Below are 21,160 nucleotides of genomic sequence, written 5' to 3'. Positions count from 1 at the left end.
CTTTCTGAGTGTGCAACTTTGAACGCTTACTTAAAAACCATTCATGGTATCATCAACGGTTAAATTAAATGATAAAACATATACGAGGAATTTTTGCTTAACTTCGAGTGATTCTTTATTTCTGATTGGATGAGTTTTTATTTTCAACCTGTTCATTAGTTGCTAATCAAATATTGAACAATATGAAGAATTAATGAAGTCGCAAACAGACCAAACGCGGGACTTTGTCTCATACATTAAATGAAAAACAGAAGGAAGCATTTAAAGAACTTCTAGATGAGGAATTCAATAAAGTGAATATCATAGGTTTTAATTCGGGAAAGTTTGATTTAAATTTAATTCTTCGTGATTTAAACACTGCTAAATGGAAAATAAAATCAATGCTGGGTTCATCTTCACAATTTAAGCAAATCATTGTAAAGAAAACAAACGTTCCATATGAATTGAGATTTATTGACATCAGAAATTATATAGCGGGTGGGACATTAGACCAATTCACTCAAGATTTCGGAAACAATAAATCACGTGTTAAATCCTTTTTCCCTTATCAATTCATCACATGGGAAAATTACGAAGAAATTATATAAAGTGGAACCATTCACTCAAGATTCATTTTATTCAGCATTAACCCAAGAAACTATATCAGATAGTGATTATCAAATATATCTCAATGATGCTAAAAACTTTAAGAATAGATTAGAATATTTTATTCATTATTGCAATAAAGATGTTGAAATTATGATTGACCCAATTGATAAAATTATTGAAGAAACATTTGTTTATAAAATTGATATGCTTCATAATCTTTCTTTATCATCGAATGCTTCAATGATTCGTTACGCTTTAGCATATAAAGACTTTAATCCTAATGAAAAATATCCTGAGGAAGAGATAGAATCAAGTTTTGAATTAACGAAAAAGTATTGGAAATATAAAAATTGAATCATATAAGAAACAAGATGAAAAAGCAGAAAGAGATACTAAAAATAATGTTTCAATGGATGATTTTCAATACTATCACGATTTAATCCTTTCATCTAAATGCAAAATGTGTGGTAAAGCGTTTACATATGCAAATAAACCAACATTAGATAGAATCGATAATGAAAAACCACATACCAAAGAAAATTGTCAGTTAATGTGTTGTTATTGCAATGTCGTAAAATCAAATAAAGATGAAGAGTTCAACGTTTAAGAATCAATTTAAGAAATTACGCATTAAAAAATAATTACCAATGACTTTAGATTCAGTTGAAGCTTATCACATTCTCCGTAATGGAATTACTGGTGGTCTATCAAATGTTCAACATCGTGTTAATCTTAAAGGAATCACGCACATTAATAAACTTTCATATAGTCCAGAACTAAAACTGTATCAAATGAGGACACTTCCAACATTATGACTCATTTCGTTGGTGTTGATTTTAATTCATTATATCCTTCATCATTTTCATCTAATCCTCATGATTTCATTCAAATACTGACCATAAAATGTATATGCCGGGAAGATTGAATGGTGTTATCATTGTGATACAGCAACAAAGAAAGCAAAAGCATTGGGAATAATTAAGAAGAAAAATACTTTATTCGTGGCTGAAGTAAAAGGGTCACATTGATGAAAAATACATTAATGATTACATAAACTTTTTACAATAATAAGAAACTTAAGATATTATCACAGATGAAAAAACAATTGGCAGTTTTATGTATAATTACATGAAATCAAACAATCTACCAGTTGACCAGAAACAGAGAAAATTAACTCAATTAGCATCAACACACAACCAATATCAACCATTTTCTTCTTATTATCTTTGGTATCTAATAGACAGATTTCATTTTATCATCGATGATATTCAATCAATTTTAACATTTACGAAAAATACTTGTTTTAATGAATTTGCGAACAAATTTATGAACGAAAGACAAAAGGCTGAATTAGAAGGAAATAAAGGAAAAAGTTTATTTTGCAAGATTTCACTTAATGGATCATATGGTTACGATGCAATGAATACACGAAATTACGCAAAGACTAAAATAATGAATGCACAGAAGGCACGCGTTGCATGTATGTCAAATAAGTTTAAAAACATAAGAGAAATAGGTGAGGATACATATCAAGTGATGCTTAAAGATAGATTTTATAGATGTGATACATGTTTACAAGAGGCATTCTTCACTTTAGATAACGCAAAATACTGGTATTTGGTTTTCATTTATGATTTTATGTATAAATGCATGAATGTTAATCGTTTTCATTTCATTGAAGGTGATACTGATTCATCTTATTGGGCTATTGCTGGCGATCCAAGTCTTCCTAACACTCAAGCATTTCAAGCAATTGTTACCGATAAACAATTTTATGATAAAAACATTTTCAAATTCGCACCTTTTGATTTCTTTTGTTTTGATGCGAAATTTAAACCTAAATTAAAGAATAAAGCTGAAGAAAAAGCACATGAGAAAAAATTATTGGGTTTAGCAATTGAGAAACAAGGTGATAACATGGTTGCTTTATGTCCTAAGTGTTATACATCATTCAACGGTTCAATTGATGGAAGTGATTTTAAAAAGATTGCACAAAAAATGAAGGGTGTTAGTTTAAGACAAAATAAGCAATTAACACCTAAAAAATATTTGGATATAATAAATGATAAAGTGATATTTGATGGTCAGAATATTAATTTACAACTTAAAAACGGGTCAATGACTCGCTTAACAATCGGTAAGACTGCATTAACAGGAGCACACACTAAGGCTGTATGTTGTGAAAATGGATGTTGTATGCCATTTATTTAATACAATTTTGAAAATTTTATTTTTAATGAAATACCACAGAAGAGACAAAAGGAACCGTTAATGATGGTTTTGATACTATGATTCAAAGAGGTGGGCACCCTTAAAACATTTATTTTATTTTTATATAAATGAATAATGTAGATTTAAAAAAATTAATTGATGATTTAGTATTTAATCAAAATTTTCTTAGTTATTATGAATTAAAATCATATCTCCAAAAATATGATAACAATATAATGGGTGATGATATGGAATATTATTATCCATATTATAAAAATGAAGTTTTGAAATATCATAATAAAATAATTTCTGAAATTAAAGACAAAATTAAAAATAATGAATATTCACAGGGAAAAACTAAATCACAACTTAAACAGTTGAAAGATTTCAAAAATAAAGTATTAACAGAAGAAGATATTGATGAATTATATAAATTATATAATCCTGAGCCGCAAAAGCCAAAGGAACAAAAACAAAAGGAACAAAACGCCCAGGTCCTTCAGACCATAAATGAAGCACAAGCTTTAATTTATGATTCATTAGTTAAACCATATTCAGCCCGACTTTTAAATGAAGATCAACTTTTGGAATTCATCCTTCAACATAAACTCGAAGCGGGAAAGTATATCAAACCTTTATATACAGCATATTTAAAACAAATGAATAGAATACATCCAGAATTAATGAAAGGAAAATCAACAACTAAAACTTCATCATCCAAAATCAAAGCAGATAAAATTAAACCACTTGCAACACAAAACCTCCAACGACAGTACCGCCTCCTCCTTCAGTTAATCCTTCATCATTCACTTTATTATATCCATTTCAAACATTAAAGAAGCAAAAAGATTTTAAAAAGGATTTCAAGATATTAAATAAACCAATTGACCCGAAAATTCAACCGTTAAAGGAAAAATTTAGTCGCCCTTCATTTGCTCCATATCCATATTCATACGAAATCGATCATCTGGAATATTCAAAAGGAAACGTTACTTATTTATTTGCCATTAACATTAACACTAGATATTTATATTGCATTCCAGTGAAAGGGAAAACAGAACAGGAAACAAGAAGAGCTATACAATACTTACTAGATCATGAAAGAGTAGATAATATCAGGGGTGATGGTGATAAAGGATTTCAGGCAACTATGACTCATTATTTCCCACAAATTAATTTTTTCTTTTCATCCTCTCCATATACGTTTCATAATAAAATAGTTGATGCGGTAATGAGAACTCTTAGAGATGCGTTAGGGGTTAACGGTCAGATATACTGGGATGGAAATCATGACTCCATCATACAACAGTTAGTATATTATTACAATAATACATGGCATAGAACTATAAACATGAAACCAGTGGAAATGAAAAATGATATTTCAAAAGAATGGGAATATATTAGAAAGCAAATGGAAAGGTTAAATGATGTTAAACGTGAACAAATTAATTCGGGGCTCATGAATTTTAAACAAGGGAATAAAGTTTTGATTCATCTCGATTATGGAAAAACTGATAAATCAATGACAAAAAGAAGACGAAGATTTGACACAATAGCTGAATTTGTTAGATATATTAACGGCAATGCATTAGTTGAAGTTGACAATAAATTAATAGAAATTCCGATTTATTTTATTACTCCATTATATTTAAATATTATTTAATTTTTTTATTTCGTAAGAAATGAGTGACAACGAAGCAGTCAAGAGTCCTGACGATGAATATAAAAAGAAACTAAACAGAATTAAATCAAAAATATGCTATTACAAAAAGAAGCCACAATGCGGTGGGGTTGATGCCCATAAAACTAAAGTAATTGAAAACGATAAAGAGAAGAAGGAAATAATCGAAAAATTAGAAACTTACCGTTCAATCCTTAAACTGAGTGAAGCAAAAATAAAAGAATTTAATAGAATAAATAAATTGATTGGAAGAGATGAATTTAATAAAGATGAATTTTTAAACTCTATCCAAATTTAATTTTTATTCCTCTTCCGTCAATGGTTTCCCGAACCCTTCTGGGTTCTTCTTTCCATCATTACTGCATAACCGCATTTTCTCAGTTTTAGTGGTTTGTTATTTTTAGCAAGTTCTCGCATCATTTTTATCGTTTCCTCCCTTGTTATGATTCGTGGTAAATTTTGAGCTTGTGGGATATCCATTTATGATAAAAATAAAAATTTGTCATAAACGACCAAAAATATATTTTATCGTTAATGGTTTCGGGTTATTCAATAATTAATTATTTTTGAAGAACTGAAGGTGTCACTATGTCACCATGTCACTCGGTTATTTAACTTCTCTGAAAAAATGAGACAACATGACATTTTGACAACAGTCCCGGTAATGCTTTGTCATGACTTCATCGTAATGAGTGTAAATGACCCAAAAATAATGTTTACGTTTATGGTTTCAGGTTATTCAATAATTAATTATTTTTGAAGAACTGAGGGTGTCACTATGTCACCATGTGTCACCAGGTTAATTAACTTCTTTAAAAAAGTGAGACAACATGACATTTTGACAACAGTCCTGGAAATATGATGCAATCCAAAAATAAAGTTAGTTTTAAAATTATTTTTATTTTTTTATTCCTATATAAATGACAGCAACAAACAACAACAGCAACTATATCGTTTCTGATGAAAAAGTTATTGATTCATTAGCTGAGGAATTAGTTGTGGCAGAAACTAAAACCCTCAACGAAAGAATTGGTGAAAACAAGATTGATTTACATAACTACCTCAAACACGATGGAGGAAGAGGAAGGAAAACTGGTATGGCTTTATTAGTAAATAAAATTTCAAATTTAACGATTATAGATGTTGATATCAATAAATCGTACAATGATGAACTTAAAGAAACAGTTAGAAAAGATATTTTATCAAAACTTTCGGATAAAGATGTTATCGTTAAAACTGCTTCAGGAAGTCTTCACATTTATTGCAACACTAATTTCTTCTATGCAGTTTCGAACAGAATGATTAAATGTTATTCCTGCAATGATTATGATATTGATATAATGACTTCTATGGATGATTCAAAGCGTTCTTTAGTAGTTATGGCTGATTCAAGAGTTCGCAAGAATGCAACAGAACCAATCAATACATACTCATTCATTCGTGGAAGTTATGACTCGACCATAACCAGAACAGTGAATGATATATTAAATGATTTGAATATTAAGGTAAGAGTTGAACAGAAGAATGAAGAAATAAAGACTATTATGAATGAAAACAAAGATGTAAACATTGACGATAAACTTGCCCAGAGCATAGTCGATGGTATTAGTGATTTTGAAGTACATAATGACGGTGGAAACATGAATTTAGAAAAAGAAGTTACATTATTCACACTGTTTCAAGCTATTAATTCGTTACCTAATCATTTAATTAATGAAGCATACGATAACGTTTATAACTTCTGCAATTTAACTGAAAATGCTAAAAGTAATTTTGAAAAAGCACGTAGTAGATATGCACATTTAATGAATTCTCCATTTGTTTTAGTGAAGATTCTAAAACTTTATCAAAAGGAATATTATGATGAATATGTTTTACCTTTATTACGTAAGCCAAAAATAACATTTGATATAAAACTTGATGACTCGTTTTTTGATAACAGATATTAGACGCAAGGCTGAAAATCATCAGTATAAAAACAGTTCTGAAGTAATTGAGGATTTATCACGTGTAATCCGTTTTGTAGATTGTGGAAACAAATACTTCATTCAGAAAGATTACAACATACACGACAAAATGAATCAAATATCATTCGTTCTTCAATCAAACATGAAAGAGTCACTTAAAATGATTAAATTATTTAAAGAAGAAGGTAAAACCATAACAGCATGGACGTACTACTAAATCAATTGTCTTCATTAACCGTTAAGGGTGTTGCTTTAAATCTGATTCTCCAGATGTTTTCTCAACGTTTCAGGGTTATAAATACAACATTCTCGAAAAGCCTGATTACTCAAAAATTGAGATGTTTATGAATTTCATTAAAGAAGCCATTTGTGATAATAACGATGAAGTGTATAAATACCTTCTCGGCTGGATTGCATCAATGATTCAACATCCTGGAATCAAGAATGAAACAGCAATTATTTTGAAAGGACTTCAGGGAACAGGTAAAAACAGATTTACAGACATTATTTCTGAACTTCTCGCCGGTTATTCATGTAAAAACATTACTGAAATAAGTGAGCTAACGGGTAATTTCAATTCAGTTGTTGAAAATAAAATGTTTCTTGTACTTAATGAACTCAAGAATGTAGGTGAAGACAGACTTGCAAACTTCAACGCTTTGAAATCAATTATAACGGATAATGAGATTAGAATTAATGAAAAGAATCAACCCAGAAGAACTGCTCAGAATGTTGCAAACTTCATTTTCGTAACTAACAACGTCTACCCTGTCAAAATTGAAGTTGGAGACATAATATTTCATTCATGAATTCTAAATCACAATCAAATAGGTCAGTTACTCTAAATTTAATATTTGATAAATCTTTTGAATGAAGAATAAATGAATTCCCGGATAATTGAAACGGATATGATAAAGAAAATGTGTTTAAGTTGATGGATAAAATGTTTTGTATTGATGGGTAAGAGTTAGGGTCTAATGTTTGATGTGAAAATCTCATTGGGGTATTAACTTTATCACATTTGATTAAAATGAAATTGGAACCAGTGTCAGAATACAAAACATCCCCAACATCTTTTTCAAAATTTAATATTCCCAACAATGAACGAAGATGAGGAGTACAAAATTTAATTTTCAGCGGGAATTTAATAAGGTTATTTATTTCATCAAGTTCAAAAAGTTTATCAGGTTTTGATTTAAAATTTTCTTCATACCATACGATAAATGATTCATTTAAATAACTTAAAATCATGTTAATATCCCATTTCGCTATCACATTATTTATATACATATCATACGTTTTTTCATGGTCATCTTTAATAAATGATATATAATCTGAAGGGTCTAAAAGAATGGGATTAAATTTACCACTCACAGAAACGAGAGTAACATTATAAATTCCGCTAACTGTTAAATTTAATTCACAGTTATTATTCGAAATAATATTGATAATTGACATTTTTATTACGATTAAAAATATGGTAAAGCGTTATTTTCCGGTGATAAATAAAACTAGAATAAGATTACCTCAAGAATTCATAAATTCAACGAATAAGAAATTCATTCATGTTATAAATTTTAGTGTTTTCAGAAAATATGAGTCAATGTCATATTCATCAACAGGTTATATTTCACTTCATTCAAATTTAGTTCAATCAAACCCATATAATGACCATTTCATAAGATTTTCAGATGGTATTAAAAATGTAATTGATAGATTAAAATATGAACAGATTGACAATATCGAATTTTTGGAATTTTGGTTTAAATATCCCGATGGAAAAAAGATTGAAGTTAAAGATAAAGCTGATACTATAGGGTGTCCAAAGGTGCGTTTAGCACAGCGCTCTATATGAGACTATTAAAGGAGATATATGCTGATTATAAATATATAATAAAAAATATGAATATATGTATATGATGAGTAAGTTGTATTTTGGCGCCATGCCGGGATATAAAATGAATTTTGAGACAAGAGGCGGTTTCGCAGGAAATTTTGGCGGGATTTTTTTCATTTTTTTAATGAATCATAAAGAAAACATCCTCGCTCTTGCAAAAAAAATGCAAAGACTGTAAAAAAATCTACGAGACATTGGTAAAATGCTTCGGTATGGATGCTCCTAGCTATTCCACTGTAACGTATCATGTTAGGATGTATCACTTCATGAACAAAAAGGCGCCCATCATAAAAATTGACAAAAAATCGCCGGATCAAAGAAAAATCAAAGCAATTCTTCAAGCGCTAGATGAAGACCCAAGAGCATCACTCAGAAGGATAGAGGAGATGACAAAGATACCACGTACAACAGTCAGTTATTATCTGCACAATTATTTGAACTACAAACTAGCGTATACACGTTGGGTTCCGCACAACCTTAATTCAGTTCAAAAAAAATCTAGAGTCCAATCTTCGAAAGAGCTCCTCTCTATATTGGGTGCGTATCAATCCAAGAAGTTTCGCTTTTTAGTAACAGGGGACGAGTCTTGGTTTCAATATGCAACATAAGCCAAAATCATGTGGATCCCAAAGGATGAAAATCCGCAAACATTCCCGAAGAAAAAAATTGACACACCAATGATGATGTTGTCGGTTTTTTGGGGCGTGAATGGCATCATCGCAATTGATATTCTTCAAAAACCTAATACGATGAATGCTCAGTATCTAATTGACAATGTTCTTACTCAAATTATCAATTCTGATGAGTTTGAGAAATCCAAACAACAAAAACAAAAGTTTGCAATTCATTTTGATAATTCAAGAGTTCACAAAAGTCATAAGGTAATGAATTACTTAGTGGAAAACAATGTCAAAGTTGTTCCAAACCCAATTTATTCACCTGATATTGCACCCTCTGACTTTTATTTATTCGGCACGCTAAAAAAGAGAGCTGAAGGACGCGAATTCGCGAGTCCTGATGATCTTGAAAATTTTGTAAGAGAGCAATTTGAGCAATTTTCTCATGATGATTTAAAGCGTGTCTTTCAAGCCTGGATCGATCGCTGCGAACGCGTGATTGAATCCAATGGTGATTATATTTAAATAAACTTTATATATATGTAACTTGTTTATTTCTATTCGCAGTATTCAGGTTTGTGCTAAACACACCTTTGGACACCCTATATAACAAAAACAATTACAATGACCGATCCGGATAGTGGGGAACAAAAAGAAATAAAACAAACGATAGAAACTGGTGAAAGGTCAATTATTATCGATTATGATTCAAAGGATTATTATTCAATAATGTTAATGCTTGAATATTAAATAGCCTTAACAAAGAATTTTTCAAGTGATATTTTATATTCATCAACTATTTTAAATAGCCTTAACAAAGAATTTTTCAAGTGATATTTTATATTCATCAACTATTTTAAATAGCCTTAACAAAGAATTTTTCAAGTGATATTTTATATTCATCAACTATTTTAAATAGCCTTAACAAAGAATTTTTCAAGTGATATTTTATATTCATCAACTATTTTATTATAAATATCATTATATGTTAAATGAAGTTCAGTTGTTGTTCCGTTCTTTGATATCTTAATTGTGCTAATATCCTTTATAGGATTTATTTTTGCAACTGTTCCGCAGCATGAAACCTCATCATCTATGAAAAATTGAATCTTAACGTCTGAATCTTGAACATCACAAAGAATGGCGATAATGTGAATTAATGATTCATAAGGTAAAATAATTAAACCGGATTGATCAATTAAATTTATTATTGAATCATAATTATTAATTATTATATCACGGTAAATTTTCATTAATTCAGAATTAATGTCTATTTTATATGGGTTCTCGATGTTTGATGAAAGAGGTGGGGGGTATGTTGGATAAGTGGGAATTTCAACAGGTTCTTTACCGGGTTCAGATAAAATGATTGGGTCTCCATTCTCATGGTTTTCTTCATTCTCCTCATTCTTCGGTAAGTCACGAGTTAATAAATTTGGTTGAGTTGCTGACCTTGTTAATTCAGGGCTAACATTAACTTTAACATTTTGAATAATTCGTGATTTATCATCATTTACGTTATAACCAACCGTAATCTCTGCTTTTGCGTTAGTGTTCTTTTGACTAGTGAAACGTCTTCTCATTTATAATCGAATAAAAAAAAATATATTTAAACTTTTATTTTGCTGGAACTTTTGAATCTATTATTCCCTGTATTTGTTCATGAAGTTGATTTTTAGCTGTTTCATCGAAATTAATAGACCGAATATATTCATTAATTGCATTCTTATAATCATCTGATTTCTCAAATTTTCTTTTATCTGATTCCTTAACTAAATCATAAGTTAAACCTCGTTGCTGATATAATGGTTTCTTAATTAAATCTTTGAATGCTTGAGATAAAGCACCTGATGCAATTCTTGCTACTATAATTGGTTGGAATTGCTGTTTAAGTTCATCTTTAACATTTGCGAAAACTGGATCGAATAAAGCAACTTTAAAGAATTTCTTAGCTGAAATTTCAGGTCTAATATTTGCATATTGACCATCAAACTGGTTAGAATATCGTGGTAATCCATCCGGTCCCTCTTCAACAGCATTTAATTCTTCATTGAAATAAGAATATGGATTATGACGGTATGAATACATTGGACCATTTTCACCTTCTCCAATGTATTGTTTAACAGCTTTTCCATTTTCATCAAATTGCATAGGATAACGTTCATTATATGCTTTACGTTTAGGATAATCAGTTATAGTTAATTTGTAACCATTTATGACTTTAATATTACCTTGACCATCAGTAACGAAAACTTCATTTATACCATCAGGTTTTCCATTTGGACCCGTAATGTCTCTTCGTGTGCTTCCCAATTTGGACCTTGACGTTTGGCATATGCTTGAGCTTCTGGTAATGTTAAAACGTTTCTCATTTGTTTAACATCTTTTTGAAGACCAGCAACAATATGAACTAATTCTTTCATTCCATCAGGAACTTTCATAGTTCTATTATATGCACCCTTTTTGTTTGTCCCTTGTTTTAATGGAACCTGTAGAAGATTTACCATTTCTGTCATGTTTAATTATAAATAAAAAATAAAAATTAATTATAAAAAGTTAATCAAATTTAACACTTCCTTTATTTAAATCAACTATTATTTTTCCATGTTCACCTAATTGCTGATATTGTGTGTAAAGTTCATTAATGCTCATTGGTAGATTCACTTGATAAAGCATAACGTTCAACTGTTGACGACTAAACCCACTGAAAATGAAAAGGGTTGATAGATTTGATTTAATGTTTGTGCTTAATGCTTTGAAGTATTGAACAGCCATGAAGAATGAACATTGAATGTGTCGACATTGAGTTAATAATTGATTAAAATATGATTTCTCATTTGTTATTAGTTTTGGTTTCACCGCATCATCTAGAAAAATGAGTGAATGCAAAAATTCTCTATCAAAATTTGAAATAGAAAGTGTTTCAAATAATTCATCCCATTGTTTATCTATAATTTTATCCTCTAATCCTTGCTTCTTGATTGTATTATATAATTCTTTATACATTAAAAAGTTTTTTAAATAATCTTCTGCTTCTTCTTGTGATAAATAAATAATTGGAATTTTGATTAAATGCTTTAAAGATTCAAATGTATCATCTGAAGGTGAACCTGAACGGTTGATATAAATTAACACATGTGAATGGGGGGAAGTGTTAGCAATAATGATAATTTGTTTTAATATCGTTAATGTTTTACCTTTATTTTGTTTACCAATTGCTGCAGTGATTGAATTTAAGTAACATTCAGAATATGGAATTTTCATTAATTTTTCCTTAGATAGAGCATTTCTATTATCACTCAATGCTTCATTAATCATATCATCTACGTATGTATTATATACTCCTGCTAATTCTTCATAAGGGGTGGATGAATTTAAATCCATTTAATCAAAAATAAATTTATAATTTTAAACATTTCTATTCATCAATATTTCATCATATGAACTTCTATACTGTGGTGGTGTACCTGTTGAATGATATTTCAAACCTTCATCCGGTGTCCATGTCCAATATGTAGTCCTAGTAAACCAAACCTGAGGAGGATTTGTCACCTTTGAACAGTAAGTGTCATTTACACCCTGAATGATTGGATAAGCTTTCACTTGTACTGTAACTTGTGAGTTGAAAGTTTCTAATCCATCAAAGAATATACCCGCTCCATCACGTTGAACTGGAATAGTGCATAAGAATGAAGTTTGGTCTTTCCATGTTCTAGCTAATGGCGTGCCATCATCATCATTCAGTGGTCTAGTTAATGAGTCCTCGTATTCTTCCGTGCATTCATTCACTCCATCTAAATCAGAAGCTTGAAGCATACGTGTAAAGAATATGTCGCCCACTGTGGTCATCGCTTGATCGGGGAAGTTTCTGGAATCTATAGTGACCTGAAGACCTCGAAGCATTGGATTTTCTAAAACCGTTCTTTGCATTGCATTCTTCGGAAATGTTAACACAACATCTGTAACATTATGAAGAGCGTATGAGAAATCTGAGCTAATACCTTCAGGAGTGATGCAACCTCCATTTAGTGAACGAACGTCAATATGTTGAGCTGGAATCATGAATGGATCTTCCTTACTGAATAAACGTGGTATTGCTTTAACTGATTCTTCAATTAAACCGTATCCTGGTGTAATGCATTTATCCTCTAAAACTTCCATCTTTGTGCATGAAATAATAACGTTATCAACTGTTGCGTCAGCAGATGTAGCGGCTAAGCTTGTAATTAATTTGGCAGGAAGTCCGATTTGTTGGAATTTGCGATCATATTTATAAACATGATTCATAATCTTTTCATAATTTTCATCAGTTATCTTTTCATAAACGTAATTTTGTAAATCAGCAACTCTTAACGGGTCAACCTGACAAAATACTAAAGTATCCCTGAAAACATAATATTTAAGAATGATTTCACCATGTTGTAAGACGAGTTACGGAAAGTGAGGTGAACCGAAAAAGTGACACTTATTTGGTCGGATAAATTCCCTATATATTTACTTGTCAAAAAAAATCAGACTTTTTTTGCTTTAAAAAATTTATAAGTTAATTATTGAGAACGAAGGTGAAAGGAAATGGATATCTCTTACCTTTCATTCCCTCGAGAAAGTTCAAAAACTTGGGTGCAATCAGTTCTGATTGCACCCAAGTTTTTGAACTTTGTATAAGGAATTGTTGGCTATGATGTACTGATCATGAATCAGTACATCATAGCCAACAATTCCTTCGCAAACAGCGGGAAACTTTGTCTGAATAGTTTAACATTCAGACAAAGTTTTCCCGCTGTCAGAGAGGGAATGGAAGGGTAAGAGGTATATATTCATAATGTATACCTCTTACCCTTTCATTCCCTCGAGAAAGTTCAAAAACTTGGGTGCAATCAGTTCTGATTGCACCCAAGTTTTTGAACTTTGTATAAGGAATTGTTGGCTATGATGTACTGATCATGAATCAGTACATCATAGCCAACAATTCCTTCGCAAACAGCGGGAAACTTTGTCCGAATAGTTTAACATTCAGACAAAATAATTTAAAATAATGAAAAAGTTGATTTGTGAATCATTGAAATATTAATGCTGTTATATATATATATCAGATGATATAAGATGATTTTTTTAAATAAAAAATAAAATTTAATTTTTTAATTGTTAAAATAAGAATAGTAAGCTTGACAAGTAATTTAAGTTTTTGCTTTGTAAAGTTATTTGGTTGGCAAATGCATTGTGTCACTTTTTGTTTGAGTTCACTTTCCGTAATTTGTCTTATGATAACCAAATGATTTAGGATAATCATTGAACGCCTGAAATGCTAACAAATCATTTACCGGAATAATCATATCAAAAGTGATATCAACTTCTTTATTTGCGTTCTCGAAAACTTCTGAAGGGTCAATATATTTACCACATACTGAGTTATCATATTTTTGAACATTATTATATAACGAATGAACAAACTTTTTAACTTTCCTTTCTGATTTTGGTTTATATGTTGCAAATGCGAAAGATTCACGGGCACAATCCATCTGAAGATAACCGGCATCACCTCTTTCGGTTTCTACTTCTAATTGTTTAAAGCTTTGATTTGATGATTTGTAACCAACGAATAAACGCATGAATTTAAAAGCGGCATCACATGTGAAAGCTTTATTTGAAACTAGAGTTGCTTTAACTTTGCGTTTAATATATGTGTCACCTAATTGGTTCACATCATGAGCCGGATTTGTAATTCTTAAATGAGTTTGTTTATCATCAAAATATGGAGCATCAGAGTCATAGCATGAACTTTCAAGTTCTCTATAATATCTTCTACCGTCATTCTTTGCGAATATTTCATTTATCTTTTCGAATGAATGAAACACATTTCCATTAATCGGTTTAGTGTTTGGCACCAAATAGTTAGTCGTCATTTATTAATAAATAAAAAATCAAAATTAAAAGATGAAAATGAATTTTTAATTTTAATGAAATAATCAACTATGGCTGCAGGTATATTTAAGAAACTGTGGGATAAAGTAAAAAGAGGAGCGCATAAAGTTTGGGAAACAATGAAGAAAGGAGCAAATTGGATATTTAAGAATAAAGAAGCAATTAGTGACGTTGCTGAATCAATAACACCAAAAGCCGCCCCAATAAGAGAAATATTAAATAAAGGAGAAAAAGTTTATCAAAGACTACAACCGATACTAAGATAAAAATAATATTTATTTATTTTTCCACTATCTACCTCCTATTTTATTAAGTATTCCTTCAGCTATTCCACCAATTGCGTTACCTGCTTGTGCTCCCATCGCCGGATTACCTGCTTTAGTACCTAATACTCCACCTATGATAGTTCCTGCCGTTTTCGCTACTGGTGCCAAAAAGTTTGCAACGGGTTTAATAATCTTTTTATGAACCCAACCCGCAGCTTTCTTAATTCCATCCCATAATTTTTTAAAGAATCCTGCCGCCATTTCTGATTTAATATTAATTAAAAAATATATTTCATCACTTATATTCTAATTTTTATTTAATGATAAATGAAACCGATTTTAAAAATAAATGAAACAGAGGAGGAAGAAATAAGTGAAAATGTTCAACAAAAAATAAACGTTGTTAAACCAATTACTGAAATAAAAAATTTTTCATCTGTTGAAGAATTTAATGACTATTATGCTAACAATAAAAAATTATTTGAAGAATTGACAACATGTAAATTGAATAAAATGTTTAAAGTTGATGGATTCAAAATTTCAAAAATAAAAGGAGTGGTTAGTTTGAAATCTATTCCTCAATCAAGAATCACCTCATTAATGAAAATTGATGATTTAACAAAAAGAATAGAAGAGATTGAAGAAAGAATAAATCAAATAATTGATATCATAAATTCAAATAATCATTAGTTTCTTAAAGTTCAATGTTGATTCTGAGACATGAATTTTTTTATTTTTTATTTCATTATGGTAGTGAATCTTTTACTCGTTTATGAGGTCTTTGATTATGACTCCATTGATTCCATTCAGGATTTAAACAATGTTTAATTAATCGCGGAATATCTGACATCATCTATATATAGCTTCTTTTATAAAAGATAAAATAAATATATTTTAAAATTAATGTTAATTTTTTAATGTGTTTAGTATATAATATTTATTACTAATTTATTTAATAATGTCGCGCTTTCTTACGAATTAAAAAAATAAATTATTCAAAAATGTAAGACATGAATTTTTAAAGTTTATTTTATTCATGAAAATAATTATTTCTAATTTCTTTTACTCTCTCGTACATACTAGATTTAAAGAATTCAGAACTTTTACCATAATCTCCTAAATGTTTTCTTATCTTATTGGTTTTCCATTCATTATATGAAACTGTATAAACTTTATCTTTATCTTTGCATCTTTCATCACTTCCAATATATTTATATTTCAATTTTGATTTATTGGTTTCATATTCATTAACGTTTAATAATTCACAGTCTTCCTTTTTAAATAAATGTTTTATGTATTCAGGATTAACAATTCTATAATATTGCTTCCCTTTAAATCTTTGAATATAAACAGGAACACCATCCTCTAAAATTCGATAATCTATTTTATCTGGTTTTACTTGTTGGGTCATTTATGTAAGAATAAAAAAATAAATTATTTTAAAATTAATATGTTAAAATAATGATACAAAATCGCTCGATATTGTATGAATTCTTACGTTTACAAAAAAAGTCACAAAACCCATCCTATCCTACTACTAGAAGATTGTAATATTAATTTTAAGTCTTCTATTTCAAAAATATGAACAGGTTATCATCTTGAATATGCTCTTTGATGTGGTTAGCAATATACTCGAAATTAATGGTGCCAGAAAGTGAAGTGAAACTGGCATAATAACGTTTCAAAAATTAAACTATTAGTCAAAAAACGCAGTTCCGATCAGATTTTTGCGTCAACTCCCTTGCCTGCAGAAAAAAATCGGAAAAATAAAAACATAAGAAATCACTTTGTGCGTATAAGAAGAAAAGATACGATGAACAATTTCCAACATTTCAATCACTACGAAAAGGGGCGTGTCTGTAATTTAATGTAAATTAATTTAGATTGAAATTTCAATTATGAATAAAAAAACGTAAACAAGCAATATAGAATGGGAAAGATAGATACGACGCTTGAATTCCAAATGAATTTTATATAAAGAGCTCCATTGAAAGGTATTAGAATAGATTGTTTTTTAATCTCATAGAATAATTTAAAAGGCATTCAATAAGGATGTCAATTTGGAAGAAAAGTGAGAAAATTCCTAAAATGCTAAAAATGAATTTTCCAAACGTACTTTTTTATCTCATTTTTTTGATTTTGAAAAAAATTTGGAGAGAAGAACTCTTTGTTTTTGAATTTTGTCACGATGGTTTTAAAGTATATTAGACACATGTATTGATATTACTATTTTTGTATATTTTGAGAGAAAATCCCTAAAAAGTGAGAAAATCTGAGACGGTTTGAGAAAATATATAAACTATTGAAAATTTGAATTAAACTTCTAATTTGGAAAAAAGAAATTTGGAAAGAAGAAAATTCAAAAATCGAGATTTAGACTCAGCATCAAATGGAGAACAAAATGTTTCTTCATATGAAGGAAAAAAATTTTCTTGTGAAGAAATAGAGTTTTTAAAATTTTATTGTATGTAATGAAATAAACAAATATTAAAATTATTTTTTGATAATAAGAAAATTCCCAACAGAAAATATTTGAGACAAAGAAAAAAAGAAAATTAAAAAATATTACTCTCCTTTACATTTCATGAGATTTTCAATTTATTTTCATAAAATTGACAATTTTATACGTTTAGATGAAAATAAGTGATTTTGCTTGAAATAAAAATTATTGTTTGTTTACAGCTATCAAATAGATTTTTGCTATTTTGATTAAAATTTGTTCATCAAATTAATAATTTTTTTTCTAAATATCTTAAATATCTGGATCACTCACTGATACGATGAATTAAACGATAAAAATAATACAAACTCAACTAAGTTTCCTGTCTTTCAACCAAAAAATATTATGCAATTTAAATTAAATTGTTTATTCAAAGATAAAACAAAGATAAAGTAATTATAATTATCATATACTTTATGAATAACTCTCTAATTGGATAAGATTTTCGTACAAATATTTTTATTAATATCGATAAGAATATGTTTACCTACTATCACCATATGTCGATAACGAGAGTAGAGTGATTTTTATCATCGAAACTTTTAAAAGCTGTAAGCAGGAAGTAATAATCTTGTTTTTTCTGAGTTAGTTGTAGAACTATTGATGCCCGAGTTCATTGTGATGCAGAAGGATATCAATGTACTGACTGAAGGATATGAATTGAATTTTATTGAATTTCAATTTGATCAAAATTTGTTGAAATGATATGAATGTGTCAACTTCTGTATCATTCTCCTTCACTCCTTCCTTATTCTTTCGAGAACGAAGCTAGCTCAGCTTTCGCTGAGCGAATTGACACTTTTCATGCCCTAAACGTACATACTCTCAAATTTATCGAAAAAATTAATACCACCTAAACTAGTATATTCTTATTTTAAATATGATATTATCCTTATATTCCACACTAAAATTCATTTAAATCAACTTTAAAAAAAGTTCGAATCCTGCGTGTCTCACTTTTTAAATTTTCCAAATGGAAAATTATATTCTCCTAAAGTGAAAACAATTTTCCAAATTGACTTCCTTATCATTCAAAATTTGTAAGGAGTATAAAAATTGGTAAATAAAATCCTGTTAGATATTACACATTTTCGAATGTATTAATCCGATTCAATTCTATATTTGAATTGAAAAACAATCATGGCTGAATATACATGGCAATCTTGAATTCGGGAACAATGTATGATTTCTATGTTCGGGTAACTTTATTAATTTGAGAAAGACAAAAAAATATGATCAAAATGTTATTTTGTATCCTTTTTCTCAGTTCTTGTGAAGAATATCACGAAATTACATTCAAACCCGGTTTGAACTTTATCACAGAGCCTATTATAATTAAAAATAGCCACACGAAAATCGATGGAAAAGGTAAAGTTCGTTTAATTGGCGGAATTAAACTTGGAAATGCACAACAGGTCAAAGATGAAAATGTTCTTAGCAGGCTTGATGAAAGTGTACGAGATAAAATCTATCAAATTGATCTCAGCGAATTTGGAATTACAAATTTTTTACCATTTGATGAAATCGGATTCAACATTACTACATCCTCATCACATAATAACTTATATATTGATCAGCAACAAATGAATCTTGCTCATTATCCAAGATTTGGAAATTACATTTCACTATCTGATCCAGGTCCATATCCTGTTAATCTCAAGAATGGTGTACAATTTAATGATAGTAGAATATTTACATGGAAATTCCATCCAAATATCATGGCTTGGGGATATTGGGGGACTGATAACGCTGGAGTGTATAGAAAAGTCTCTAAAATAGATAACGACAACCACAAAGTTTATTTGGTAAATAACCAAAAAGCTAATAAAGCGGCCAAGGTTGTATTTTATAATATTTTCGAAGAACTTAGATACCCTGGAGACTTCTATATAGACCAAAACACAAAGATACTATATTTTTATCCATTTGATAAAATTACCTCAAAATCCGAAATAATTTTATCAAATTTCAATAGAAGGATAATTTATGCGAAATCTATAACAGACATAGTTATTAAAGATATAAGTATTGAATGTTCAGCTTCAACTGCACTTTCTTTCAGCAAATGTGATAATATATTAATTGAAAATTGCCATCTTTTCAATCTTGGCCTTAATGCAATAACATTTTCAAGTTGTAATGATTTCACAGTTACAGACTGTAAAATTCATAACGTAATGCATAATGCGATGAATATTTATGATGCAGGAAATCGAAAAACACTCAAAAATTCCAATTCCATTATTTACAATACAGAAGTTTATTGGTTCTGCAATATGAGTAGGGATGGATTGACACAAGCTTTCAGAATAGATGGTGTTGGAGTAACCATTTCTCATTGCTATATCCATCATGGGCCAAGCCAGGGAATTTATTATGATGGAAATAACATGTTATTTGAATATAATGAGTTTGCTTATTTACTTGATGCTCCTTACCCACAATCTGCTATCTATGCAGGTGTTGATTATACAACAAGAAACAATACAATCAAATACAATTATATTCATGATTTGTATCAAGAAGGAATGGAGCATTTTGGTATTTACATGGATGATGTTGAAAGTGGTACAATTATTACACATAACATAATTGTTAATTCCGATAGATCAATTGCCCTTGGCGGAGGAAGAGATTACTACGTACGAAACAATATTATTGTTAATGGAAGAATTGGTATTTGGGTTGATGCAAGAGCCGCTGCTCAAGCAGATTTCTTCCATCCAATTTTGAGACCAAAGTTCTATAAAATACGTGGTGATCCAAATGTTAGAGGAAATCTACCTCCTTATATTACATCATATCCAAACTTATCAGTTATTGATAATTATTATAAGAATAATACTGTTGAAATTCCAAAAATTCCTCCTTCAGCTTATATATTCGATAATTGCCACATTTATACAAAAAGTTATCTTAATTTACTTCAAACAAAAGTTGATGGAAAATCAACAATGGAAGAAGTCTATGTTAATAACTATATCAATGCAACAGAAGAAGACTTTGCAGATTTCAAGAATGGTGACTATTCAATTAAGAAAGGATCAAGATTGCATAAATTAGGTCTTGATCCAATTAACCAAAAAGAAATGGAATTAAAAGATAAGAAATCAAAGAATGTTGTCGTGCCTATTATAGTTACCATTATTGTAATAATAGTTATCGGTGTTATAATAGGATTGATCTATTTCAAGATTAAGAAAGATAAAGCAGCTGAAAGATCAATAAGTGAAAAGAATTTCGAAGTCTAACTTTCATATATTTACTTTATTATGGCTTAGAATTTTATATCTGTTTAATAATGTCAAATAAAGCATTTATACATGAATAATCAAATAATTTTTCTGCTATTATATGCATTTTAAGCTATTCATATTAAACCATATCTAGTTATAGGATTCTCTCATATTTTATGACTTGAAAAATCTTGAATTACTATGGAATTATGATGCAATTTTTCCAAGAATCAATCGAAATCAAAATAAACTATATAAACAGAAAGTACAAAACT

General features: G+C 29.3%; 8 protein-coding genes and 6 pseudogenes across 14 annotated transcripts, besides 3 other annotated features; 8 read left to right on the top strand and 6 right to left on the bottom strand.

Annotated features, from left to right (window-relative positions):
* Window positions 1–12,219: part of a mobile genetic element that runs on past the window's edge.
* TVAGG3_0962970 lies at window positions 381–2,799 on the top strand (annotated as a pseudogene). The gene has a single exon. A coding segment is annotated over exon 1 (2,419 nt).
* On the top strand, window positions 3,036–4,462 carry TVAGG3_0962960 (annotated as a pseudogene). Its single transcript has one exon. A coding segment is annotated over exon 1 (1,427 nt).
* On the top strand, window positions 4,482–4,778 carry TVAGG3_0962950 (uncharacterized protein; the record flags this gene model as incomplete). The annotated part of the gene is made up of 1 exon (XM_051253487.1): window positions 4,482–4,778. One exon carries the CDS (start codon window positions 4,482–4,484, stop codon window positions 4,776–4,778), a length of 297 nt encoding a protein of 98 aa, XP_051079061.1.
* On the top strand, window positions 5,401–6,268 carry TVAGG3_0962940 (Prim-pol domain family; the record flags this gene model as incomplete). The annotated part of the gene is made up of 1 exon (XM_051253486.1): window positions 5,401–6,268. A coding segment is annotated over one exon (868 nt), but the record flags the coding sequence as incomplete, so codon positions are not given.
* Window positions 6,557–7,256, top strand: TVAGG3_0962930 (annotated as a pseudogene). Its single transcript has one exon. A coding segment is annotated over exon 1 (700 nt).
* Window positions 8,262–9,566: a mobile genetic element.
* Window positions 8,358–9,486, top strand: TVAGG3_0962910 (annotated as a pseudogene). The gene has a single exon. A coding segment is annotated over exon 1 (1,129 nt).
* Window positions 9,873–10,524, bottom strand: TVAGG3_0962890 (annotated as a pseudogene). The gene has a single exon. A coding segment is annotated over exon 1 (652 nt).
* On the bottom strand, window positions 10,579–10,953 carry TVAGG3_0962880 (uncharacterized protein; the record flags this gene model as incomplete). Its single annotated transcript, XM_051253485.1, has 1 exon — window positions 10,579–10,953. A coding segment is annotated over one exon (375 nt), but the record flags the coding sequence as incomplete, so codon positions are not given.
* Window positions 11,001–11,402, bottom strand: TVAGG3_0962870 (annotated as a pseudogene). Its single transcript has one exon. A coding segment is annotated over exon 1 (402 nt).
* TVAGG3_0962860 (uncharacterized protein) lies at window positions 11,518–11,967 on the bottom strand (the record flags this gene model as incomplete). The annotated part of the gene is made up of 1 exon (XM_051253484.1): window positions 11,518–11,967. The coding sequence occupies one exon, from the start codon at window positions 11,965–11,967 to the stop codon at window positions 11,518–11,520; it is 450 nt and encodes a 149-aa protein (XP_051079058.1).
* A 234-nt stretch (window positions 12,220–12,453) lies between the features above and the next one.
* Window positions 12,454–13,248, bottom strand: TVAGG3_0962840 (uncharacterized protein; the record flags this gene model as incomplete). Its single annotated transcript, XM_051253483.1, has 1 exon — window positions 12,454–13,248. A coding segment is annotated over one exon (795 nt), but the record flags the coding sequence as incomplete, so codon positions are not given.
* A 284-nt stretch (window positions 13,249–13,532) lies between these two features.
* Window positions 13,533–13,983: a mobile genetic element.
* Window positions 13,984–14,201: 218 nt separating this feature from the next.
* On the bottom strand, window positions 14,202–14,864 carry TVAGG3_0962820 (uncharacterized protein; the record flags this gene model as incomplete). The annotated part of the gene is made up of 1 exon (XM_051253482.1): window positions 14,202–14,864. The coding sequence occupies one exon, from the start codon at window positions 14,862–14,864 to the stop codon at window positions 14,202–14,204; it is 663 nt and encodes a 220-aa protein (XP_051079056.1).
* A 69-nt stretch (window positions 14,865–14,933) lies between these two features.
* On the top strand, window positions 14,934–15,149 carry TVAGG3_0962810 (uncharacterized protein; the record flags this gene model as incomplete). The annotated part of the gene is made up of 1 exon (XM_051253481.1): window positions 14,934–15,149. One exon carries the CDS (start codon window positions 14,934–14,936, stop codon window positions 15,147–15,149), a length of 216 nt encoding a protein of 71 aa, XP_051079055.1.
* Window positions 15,150–18,635: 3,486 nt separating this feature from the next.
* Window positions 18,636–20,944, top strand: TVAGG3_0962800 (secreted protein-related family; the record flags this gene model as incomplete). Its single annotated transcript, XM_001328701.1, has 1 exon — window positions 18,882–20,900. The coding sequence occupies one exon, from the start codon at window positions 18,882–18,884 to the stop codon at window positions 20,898–20,900; it is 2,019 nt and encodes a 672-aa protein (XP_001328736.1).
* Window positions 20,945–21,160: the final 216 nt, after the last annotated feature.

The sequence above is a fragment of the Trichomonas vaginalis genome, chromosome I (assembly GCF_026262505.1).
Source record: "Trichomonas vaginalis G3 chromosome I, whole genome shotgun sequence".
In the NCBI taxonomy this organism is placed as follows: Eukaryota; Parabasalia; order Trichomonadida; family Trichomonadidae; genus Trichomonas; species Trichomonas vaginalis.
The sequence above is the reverse complement of the archived record's forward strand: the minus strand, read 5'-3'. Positions and strand labels throughout refer to the sequence as shown.